Source organism: Rhinopithecus bieti, unplaced genomic scaffold (assembly GCF_001698545.2).
Source record: "Rhinopithecus bieti isolate Rb0 unplaced genomic scaffold, ASM169854v2 scaffold_15643, whole genome shotgun sequence".
Classification (NCBI taxonomy): domain Eukaryota; kingdom Metazoa; phylum Chordata; class Mammalia; order Primates; family Cercopithecidae; genus Rhinopithecus; species Rhinopithecus bieti.
Genome location: NW_016808215.1, coordinates 824180 through 834359, shown reverse-complemented (window position 1 = coordinate 834359; position 10180 = coordinate 824180). Strand labels below are relative to the sequence as shown.

At 51.6% G+C, this 10180-nt stretch overlaps 2 protein-coding genes across 4 annotated transcripts in view; one reads left to right on the top strand and one right to left on the bottom strand.

Annotated features, from left to right (window-relative positions):
- Positions 1-930, bottom strand: part of ETHE1 (ETHE1 persulfide dioxygenase) — a 26076-nt gene extending 25146 nt beyond the window's left edge. Inside the window, exon 1 of the mRNA XM_017885888.1 lies at positions 790-930. The gene's annotated coding sequence lies outside the window, so the exon portion shown is untranslated. The remainder of the gene's footprint in view (positions 1-789) is intronic.
- A 3063-nt stretch (positions 931-3993) lies between these two features.
- On the top strand, positions 3994-7340 carry ZNF575 (zinc finger protein 575). Of its 3 annotated transcripts, XM_017885887.1 has the most exons (4): positions 3994-4476; positions 4736-4837; positions 5342-5437; positions 5959-7340. In XM_017885887.1, the coding sequence occupies exons 3-4, from the start codon at positions 5359-5361 to the stop codon at positions 6615-6617; spliced, it is 738 nt and encodes a 245-aa protein (XP_017741376.1). In that variant the 5' UTR covers positions 3994-4476; positions 4736-4837; positions 5342-5358; the 3' UTR covers positions 6618-7340. The 3 variants fall into 3 exon arrangements, with proteins under 3 accessions (XP_017741376.1, XP_017741375.1, XP_017741374.1); XM_017885886.1 differs by having other exon boundaries at positions 3994-4837; XM_017885885.1 differs by having other exon boundaries at positions 4736-7340.
- The last annotated feature ends 2840 nt before the right edge of the window (positions 7341-10180 follow it).

The window sequence follows — 10180 nt, the reverse complement described above, 5'->3', positions numbered from 1 at the left end:
AAAAAAAAAAAAAAAAAAAAGGAAGAGAAGACACCCAGAATCCAGATAGCCTTGAGGCAGGCAGAGAAGAGCTCAGAGCTAATAAGGAAGGAGACCACTACTACTCCTGCTGCCCTCCTCCCCTCACCTTGCCTAGTTCACAAGACAGGAGGAAAGAGAGAAAGAAACAAAAGTAAGATAAATAGCCAGACAACCTTGGCACTACCACCCGGCCCTAGGACTTAAACAAAGTAATAATAATAACATCAACCCCTGGCCTAAACTACTTGTGTTATCTGCAAATTCCAGACACTGTATGGAAAAAAAAGCATTGTAAAACTTTCTGTTCTGTTAGCTGATGCATGTAGGCCCCAGTCACGTTTCCCACGCTTGCTCAATTTATCACAACCCTTTCACGTGGACCCCTTAAAGCTGTAAGCCTTTAAAAAGGCCAAATATTCCTTTTTCAGGGAGCTTGGCTCTTAAGACGCGAGTCTGCCGATGCTCCTGGCCAAATAAAAAACCTCTTCCTTCTTTAATCCAGTGTCTGAGGAGTTTTGTCTGCGGATCGTCCTGCTACACTAAGAGAATGTTTCTCATTTATTCCAGGCATGAGGTCTCATGCATGTCTGGCTCAAGCTAGACAAAGCTGAGGACCCAGAGGTGACTCAGTCTGGCTGGTAGGGGAGAGAGGTAGGGACAGCAGGTCTGAGACACAGGGAGGTGTAGGGATTTGGGGAGCTCAGGGGAGGGAGGAGCCAGAGAAAGGAATTCCTTACTGAGAGAGTCCCCTAAATAAGACCTTCTCACCCCTGGCACCCTTTCCTGTTGTTTTTGCAGAATTTCTAGACCATTTATCTGTCCTTTGAAGACACACCCTCGATGGGGTTTATAGGCTCAGCTGTGAGATGTTCTAAGAATTAGACTTGGCTTCACCCTTCTCAGCTGTAGGACCTTGGGCAGAAAACTTATCTTCTTCTGGGTTCCAATTTTCTTATCTGCAAAATGAGGTTGAAAACAGTTCAACAGCTTGCCATAGTACAGGTTCTCAATGAGAACTGCCCATCATTATTTTGTCACTATCCTTGACTTCCTACCTTTGCCACCTCCACCCACTTCCAGGCCCTGCTGAGTTAACCTGGTTTATTTTTGTTCGTTTGTTTGTTTTTGAGATGGAGTCTTGCTCTGTTGCCCAGGCCAGAGTGCGGTGGTGCAATCTCAGTTCACTGCAACCTCTGCCTCCTGGGTTCCAGAGATTCTCCTGCCCCAGCCTCCCAAGTAGCTGGGATTACAGGTGCATGCCACCACACCCAGCTAATTTTTGTATTTTTAGTAGAGATGGGGTTTCGCCATGTTGGCCAGGCTGGTCTGGAACTCCTGACCCCAAGTAATCCACCCACCTCAGCCTACCAAAGTGCTGGGATTACAGAGGTGAGCCACCGTGCCCAGCCAGATTTAACCTATCTTAACCTGCCCACTTTTCCATCAGCACACCCTCTGCCCCATTCAATGGGCAGCAAAGCATAAATGCAAATTGCCCAGACTGCAGGGCCAGGCTGAGAGATTCAAATCCTCGCTCTGCTACTTCCTGGCTGGGATGACCTTCCCCTCCACACCTCATTTTCCTCCTCTGCACAAGGATGATAGTAGCATCTCCTCTTAAAACATTGCTATGGGGATTAAATAAATTAAGCACATAAGGACAGCTTCCAGTGTATAATAAGTGCTAGCAATTAATATTGTAATTAATATATAACAATACCCTCACTGGTCTTCTGGCTTCTACTCTGCCTCCTTAAAATCATGGTTCTTGAAAATAGCTGTGGCCCTAGAGGCTGGGCACGGTGGCTCACACCTGTAATCCCAGCACTGTGGGAGGCCGAAGTGGGCGGATCACCTGAGGTCAGGAGTTTGAGACCGGATTGGCCTATGTGGTGAAACCCCATCTTTACTAAAAATACAAAAAAAATTAGCCAGGCATGTTGGTGGGTGCCTGTAATCCCAGCTACTCAGGAGGGCTGAAGCAGGGAATCACTTGAACCTGGGAGGTTGGGAGGTTGCCAGTAAGCCGAGATTCTTGCACTGCCCACGCCAGCCTGGGCAAACAGAGTGCTCCATCCAAAAAAAAAAAAAAAAAAGGCGGGCGCAAGGTGGGCCACGCCTCTAATCCCAGCCCACTTTGGGAGCCGGACAGGTGCGGTCAGGGAGGTCAGGGAGATCGAGGACTAGCCTGGCCAACATGGCTGAAACCCTGTCTCTTACTAAAAATACAAATTTAGCTGGGTGGTTGTGGTGAGCCCCACCTGTAATCCAGTACTTGGGGAGGCCTGAGGCAGGAGAATCGGCTTGCAACCCGAGAGCAGGGAGGTTAGCAGTGAGCCTAAGATGGCGCCACTGCCTCCAGCCCTGGGGGGACAGGAGCCAAGACTCCATTCTCAAAAAAAAAAAAAATAGGAGAGAGAACGAGAGCTTCACTTAAAACTTAATATAAATGGTGGAGCCTCATTTAGATCTGAGCTCAAGCAAATAAGTGCTAATAAAAAGTATTTATGGATATGATGTTTTGACATTTGCCTTCGGAATCCTTGGGGGGAAGAGTGGGGATGGGGGTAAATGAAAACACTGGTCATGAGTGAGCTTTATTTTAAAATTTTTTAAAGATATGGGGGTATCGCTCTGTTGCACAGGCTGGGGGAGTGCAGTAACATAATCATAGTCAATTGCAGACTTGAACTTCTGGGTCAGTCCCCACTCCCCCATCCCCGTGAAATAGCTAGGGACTACAGGGCTCCACTAAGCCAGGTTTTTTTGGTTGTTGTTTGTTTTTTGTTTTGTTTGGTTTTGTTTTTTTAAAGAGGGAAGGTGATCTCGACTATGTTGCCCAAGCTAGATTTGTTTGGGGGTTTTTTCGGTTTTTTTGTTTGTTTTGGTTTTTTGAGACAGTCTCACTTTGTTTGCCCAGGCTTGGGAGTGCAGTGGGCTTGATCTTGGCTCACTGCCAACCTCTGCTCCCCAGGTTCAAGCCATTCTCCTAATTCAGCCTCCAGAGTATGCCCTGAGATTACAAGCGGTGTGCCACCACGCCCGACTAATTTTTGCTATTTTTAGTAGAGACGCGGGTTCCCTGTTGGCCCAGGCCCTAGTCTTGAACTTCCTGCCTCAAGTGATCGTCCGCCCTCCACCTCCCAAGTGTGTGGGATTACAGGAGTGAGCCCACCGCGCCCTGCGTCCCAGTCTTAGCTTTGGGAACTCCTGGGCTCAAGTGATTCGGGCCTACCTCTGCCTCCAGAGCCTGCTGGCGATTACAGGGCCATGAGATAGGGGAGGCCCTGGGCCTAGGCACTTTTGATTTCTAACACGTTTCCATTATTATCGTATTTATCCTAACAACGGCTCCATTTATAGCATGGGAGGAAAACAGGAATAGAAAGAGAGCTAGAAAGGGTCACACAGGGCTAGAAAGTGGACAGCCGGATTCCGAAACCAGTACCCAGGCCCCAATCTGGCTCCTAGTCCAAATAACCTCGCCAAACTCCCCAGGGATCGCAGCACCTTGCGGGGCTTATCGGACTGGAGACCCAACCCCGGTGCAGAGGGGACTTTTTACGGGCCCGATTTTCCTGGCCACTGCCCTGCGGAAGAATGCCAAGCTGCATGGCCACCCCCAGGCCCTAGCACCACGAGCATGGCAGGGCACCTCGGCGACCACCAGCGCTTCCGGGAGCGGGGGGGAAGGTAGATCGCGACGTGGCCTGAGAATCTTGATCACCCAACTAGCGAGCTGTGCCGAGGCGCTATGCAAATTACCGCTACCTTTTATTTTGAGGCAACTGGCTGCTCTCTTGCGACCCGGAGTCCGCCTCCGCCCTCTCTCGAAAAAATGGTCTTCAGCGACTTTTGCCAACGCCTTGAAGGGGTGGGAATTAGCCAGCGAGCTCTGAAACTGGCTCTGGAAAAAAAAAAAAAAAAAAAAAAAAAAGAAACTGGCCTCTGGGAGATGCCGAACCCAACCCAGCGGAATTCTCGAAAAGAAGAGGGACATTAAAAAGAAGGGTGCATGTATTGATTTCCAAGCGCAGTTTGTCCATGTTAATCTTGCACGTGCTTGACTCCAGTCAGCCACCGTAGGCTCCGCCACCGGCGGTGCACTTTCAGTCGATGCGGTAGCTTCGCGCTTGCTCACGAACTTGCCTGCCTGGCTTGCGCACCCAGCTCCCCCTTCCATTCCGTCTTCCCCCTCCGCAGCCTCTGCCAGCCGGCACTGCGCATGCTTTCTGACGCCCACTTTGGTCCAGCGTGGGAGGAGGGGATGGAAATGAGGTTGGGCCGAGCAGCTCGCGCGCGCTCCCTTCCCTGCCCTCCCCCGACGGCGAACGCGCGCCGGGCGGTGCAGCTTCGCGGGTCCGAGGGCAGTGCAGCAGCAGCGGCAGCGGCTGCGGCCGTGGCCGCGGCGGGAGGAGCCCGAAGCCCCGCCCCCGGGGAGGGGCCGTCCTGCAGGTGAGGGGGCAGGGGTTCGGGCGCGGATACTGGCTTGCAGGCTGAATGCCAGAATCACCCCGAGGGAGAACGGTTGTGGTCCGGACGCCTAGATTCTGGAGGGGCCGTGCATTGGTGCCTGAGCCTCGGGAGGGTGCATCGATGCTTGAATGATTCGGAAGGGTGCATTGACTCCTTTACGCTTGGGACTCTGAGGGAGAAGTCATTTAGGGGTCTCTGGACCGCACACATGCCAGGTTCCTTACGTATCTTCCTCCAGGTCCCCCCTCTATCCTCTACGGCCCCATCCAAGCCAGGGATGAAATTTAACGGCAAGAAGGACGCAGTTGACGCGGCGTCAATGAACTAAGTCAAAAGCCGGGTAAAGCTAGATCTTCGATGTGAAGCCCCGCCCACTGTGCTCATAGGCCCCTCCCCTGGGACGGTGATGAAAGACCTGCCCACTCCGCTCGAAGGCCCCCGCCTCCTGGGTCTAGTTTCAGAACAGGCCTTGGTCCTATTTGTACAACTCCGCCCATTCCAGGACTGCAGGGTCTGGTGGGGAAGGTCCCGCCCACTCTGCGCATAGGCCCCGCCCGCTCCGCCCTCAGGACGGTCGCTTAGTTGTGGAGACCCCGCCCACTCTGCTCAAACACTCCAACCCTGGGTTTAGACAGCGAAGGGACTGCCTCTGGCTTGAATTTGCATAGCCCCGCTCACTGTGGTCTTAGGCTCCGCCCCCCCGCTAAGCCCGCCCTCGCCTTAGCATCCCATACTTACAGACCTTGCTCCTAAACAGTCTGATCCCTCATTTTAGGCCCTCCAACCCTATCCCCATCAGCATGGTAATCACCGCCATCACCCCTACCCCGCGCCCTGCCCCTAGGTTCCTGTGCCAGCAAGATGCTGGAGCGAGGCGCGGAGTCCGCGGCCGGGGCCACCGATCCTAGTCCCACTGGCAAGGAACCGGTAACCAAAGAAGGTGAGAGTGGCCCCGCCTGTGAGTAGGGAGCATTCTCCAGGAATGGGGACCAAGATAATCACATTCTGGAGGAATCTCAGGGTGAAAGTTTGAGGGCCCCAGGGTGATGACTATCTGGGATCCCCAAAAATGGCCACGTTCTGGGAAATCCTCCCATTTGGCTCAGAGAGAGCCTCAGTAACCATTTGCTAGGGCTCAGGAAATTACAGAAGGGATGGGGCAGGGATGACATGCGGGATGTCAGGGTGATCACTGGGAAGACACTAGAAACAGATACGTTGGTAGCTTTGAGGAAGCCTTAGGAGCTTTGGGATCCAGGAAAGTAACCCTTTGGAGTCCCTCAGAATGACGCCTGGGGGGAGGGGGAGCAGAAACATGCAATTTGGGGAGTCGCAATATGATGCTTGAGGTGCCCAAGTACACTTGGAGGAGCCCCTCAAATATCAAACTCGTGGCGGAGTCTGGCCTAGGCCCAGGGCGTCGGTTGCTTCCTGGAGCCCACCAGCCCTCCTGTCCCCCAGCTCCCCACCAGGGCCCACTGCAGAAGCCCAGCCAGTCAGCTCCAGGGCCCACCGCGTCCGCGAGCGTGCCTCCCCGGCCTCGCCGGCGGCCCCCGCCCCAGCGCCCGCACCGCTGTCCCGACTGTGACAAGGCCTTCTCGTACCCGTCCAAGCTGGCCACGCACCGCTTAGCACACGGCGGCGCCCGACCCCACCCATGCCCAGACTGCCCCAAGGCCTTCTCCTACCCCTCCAAGCTGGCAGCCCACCGCCTCACGCACAGCGGCGCCCGCCCACACCCGTGCCCACACTGCCCGAAGGCCTTTGGCCACCGCTCCAAGCTGGCGGCTCACCTCTGGACCCACGCACCCACCCGCCCCTACCCGTGCCCCGACTGCCCCAAGTCCTTCTGCTACCCTTCCAAGCTGGCGGCCCACCGCCACACGCACCACGCCACCGATGCCCGCCCCTATCCTTGCCCGCATTGCCCCAAGGCTTTCTCATTTCCCTCCAAGCTGGCTGCCCATCGCCTATGTCACGACCCCCCAACCGCACCTGGCAGCCAGGCGAAGGCCCGGCACCGATGCTCCAGCTGCGGCCAGGCCTTTGGCCAGAGACGCTTACTGCTCCTTCATCAACGCAGCCACCACCAGGTGGAGCACAAAGGGGAGAGAGACTGAGCCCTCCCTTGGCTCACTGTCCCCCTCTGCCGCCAGCCCTCACCAGTAAGAGGTGGGATTTCTAAAACCGACTGCATGAGCTCCCTCTTCCAGATAGCTGGCAGAGGGCAAGGCAAGGGATTGGCCATTTATACTGGGCTCGAACTCAGAAGCCCGAGGAACTCTTTGCTCCTCTGCTTTGGGGAGATCTCAAACCATGGAGGTGGAGCTGTGCTTTGACAGCCCTGGCTCTGCTTCTCCCCACACACTTACATGGCAAAGGTAAAAAGTCTGCTACTATGGTGGGTTGATAAGGATTGTGGGCAAACAGGCTCTCTTGTTGTTAAAAGTTTAAATTGGTGTCTCCACTTTGGCCATATGACTGTATCTAAGAAACTGAAAATACATGCTTGTCTCAACTCTTCCACTTGTGGAAATTTATTCTATAAACTCATGTATGTGAAAAAAACATAGTGTATAACGGTGTTCACCACAGTGCGACTGTTGTGGCCAAAGACTGGAAGCAACTCAAGTGCCCAAGAACAGGGGACTGACTATTGAAGTACAGCCACGGAATGGAATAGGTAGCAGTAGAAAAAAAAAGTGCTGTATGTACTGATGTGGAAAGATCTCCCAAGATACATTCGGTGATAAAAGGGTATAGCACTGACCATTTAAAGACAATCAAAAGCCCAAGCTTCAGGTTGGGTGTGGTGGCTGACGCCTATAATCCCAGCACTTTGGGAGGCCAAGGTGGAAGGATAGCTTGAGCCAGAAGTCCAAGAGCAGTCTGGACAACATAGCAAGACCCCATCTCTACCAAAAAAAAAAAAAAAAAAGCTGGGTGTGGTGGCATGTACCTGTAGTCCCAGCTACTTGGGAAGCTGAGGTGGGTGGATCACTTGAGCTGGCAGGTCAAGGCTGCCGTGAGCTGTGATCATGCCACTGCCTTCCAGTCTGGATGACAGAGCAAGACCCATCTCAAAAAGAAAAAGAAAAAAATCCCAAGATTCAGAGCCATCCCTGACCCACTTGTTAAAAGTTGCCAGGCCTTGGACAAGCTTTCTCACTCCTCTGGACTCAGATGCCTTTGCTGTAAAATGGGTGGGTTATAAGGCATTTGTAAGGGGCAAGCAACACCTCAGGCAAAGTCAGTTCCCCTTTTAGAGCCTGTTTCTCCCATTGTAAAATAAGGATGAGCAAGCTAGCATGGGACTACTCTTCATTCCACAAATATTAAGCACCTCCTGTGTGCTGGGCCCTGCATGGGGTGCTGGGGACACAGCAATGAAGACAGACGTTGTCTAGTGAGGCAAGTGGACACTAATTTTAAAAAGCAGCAGCAGCAGGCCACGCAGAGGGGCTCAGACCTGTAATCCCAGCACTTTAGGAGGCCAAGGCAGGCGGATCACTTTAAGTCAGGAGTTCGAAACCAGCTTGGCCAGCATGATGAAACTCTGTCTCTACTAAAAATATAAAAACTAGCTGGGTGTGGTGGCGTGCACCTGTAATCCCAGCTACTTGGGGAGGATGAGGTACAAGAATCGATTGAATCCGGGAGGCAGAGGTTGCAGTGAGCTAAGGTTGCACCACTGCACTCCAACCTGGGCGACAGAGACCTGGCCTCAAAAAAAACCAAAAAAACCCAGCAGCGGCCAAGTCATTCTTTCATCTATGTATGTATGTATGTATGTATGTATGTATGTATGTATATAGAGATAGGGTCTATGTTGCCCAGGCTAGTCTGAACTTCTGGACTCAAGCAGTCCTCCCACTTTGGCCTCCCAAAGTGCTAGGATTACATGCGTGAGCCACCATGCCTGGCCCCAAGTCCATTTAGAAGAACAAGTAGGAGAGCCTTGGCTCCCCACCCCCTCAATCCAGATACAAAAATTATTACAAAGCTGTGCAGTAATGAAATTGGTGGTGTTGGCTTGAAAACAAGCCAGTGGAAGACAACTGAGAGCTCAGAAACAGACCTGTGCTTATGATGACATATGACAAACTAGACCTGTAGATCTGGGAGTGGCAACCTTTTTCTATAAAGGGCCAAAGAGTACAGACGGTCCCTGACTTACGATGGTTTGAATCAGGACTTTCCAACTTTATGATGGGTTCATCTGGATGTAGCACCATTGTAAGTCAAGGAGCATCTTTTTTTTTTTTTTTTTTTTGAGACAGGGTCTTGCTCTGTTGCCCAGGCTGGAATGCAGTGGCACGATCACAGCTCATTGCCCTGAACTCCTGGGCACAAGCGATCTTCCTACCTCAGCCTCAGAAGTAGCTGGGACTACAGGCACACACCACCACACCTGGCTTATTTATTTTTATTTTTGAGACACAGTCTTGCTCTGTTGCCCAGGCTGGAGTGCAGTGGCATGATCGCCACTCATTGCAACCTCTGCCTCCCGGGCTCAAGCAATTCTCCTACCTCAGCCTCCTGAGAAGCTGGGATTTCAGGTGTGCGCCACCATGCCCAGTTAATTTTTGTATTTTTAGTAGAGATGGTTTTTCGCCATGTTGGCCAGGCTGGTCTCGAACTCCTGACCTCAAGTGATCCGCCTGCCTTGGCCTCCCAAAGTGCTGGGATTACAGACGTGAGCCACTGCACCCAGCCCCCAGCTAAATTTAAAAAAAAATTTTTTTTAGAGATGGGGTCTCACTATGTTGCCCAGGCTGGCCTCAATCTCCTAGCCTCAAGTGATCCTCCTGTCTTGGCCTCCCAATGTCCTGGGATTCCAGGCGTGAGTCACTGAGCCCAGCTGCATCTGTTACATTTTTAAGTTCTGCAGGCCATACAGTGTTTTCCACAACTATTCCATTCTGCCACTGCAGCAGGAAAGCAGCCACACACATTACAATACATAAATGAATGAGCATGGCTGTGTTCCAATAAACATTTACCAAAATTCTAAGTAGGCTAGATTTTGCCTATGGGCTGTAGTTTGTTGAGACCTGACATGTATGAGTGGAGGGTGGACAGACTAATCAGTAAATAAGGCTAAGAGACATGGGGAAAAATTAAGTTGAATCCCCTGGTGTATAGAAGAATGATCCCCCAAAGATATCCACATTTGAATCCCCAGAACCTGTATGTTAGCTGGCATGTAGCAAAAGGGACATTGCAGATGTCATTGAGATGGGTAAGTTATCCTGATTATTCAGATAGGCCCAATATAACCACAAGGGTCCTTATATGAGAAAGAGGGAAGCAGGAGACAGAGAGAGGTGATCATAAAAGCAAATATTCAAGTGATGGAAGACCCTAAGTCAAGGAATTTTGCCTACAAAAGGCAAGGAAATAAATTCCTCCTTAGAGCCTCCAGAAGGATTGCAACCCTGCTGACACTTGATTTTAGGCCAGTGAGGCTGATTTTGGACCACTGACCTCCAGAACTATAATAAAATTAACTTGTGTAGTCTAACACCACTAAGCTTATGGCGATTTGTTACAGCAACAATGGGAAACTGCTGCAGATCCCTACCTCACACCATATGCAAAAATACGTTTCTGGGAGTTTAAGATCTAAATTTGAAGAGAAAAACTCAAAAATATTTACACGGAAAGAAGAATTATCTTAGTA

Excerpts from the sequence above, each read along its gene's own strand:
- ZNF575 (XM_017885885.1), top strand. The coding sequence starts at position 5,835 with ATGATGCTTGAGGTGCCCAAGTACACTTGGAGGAGCCCCTCAAATATC.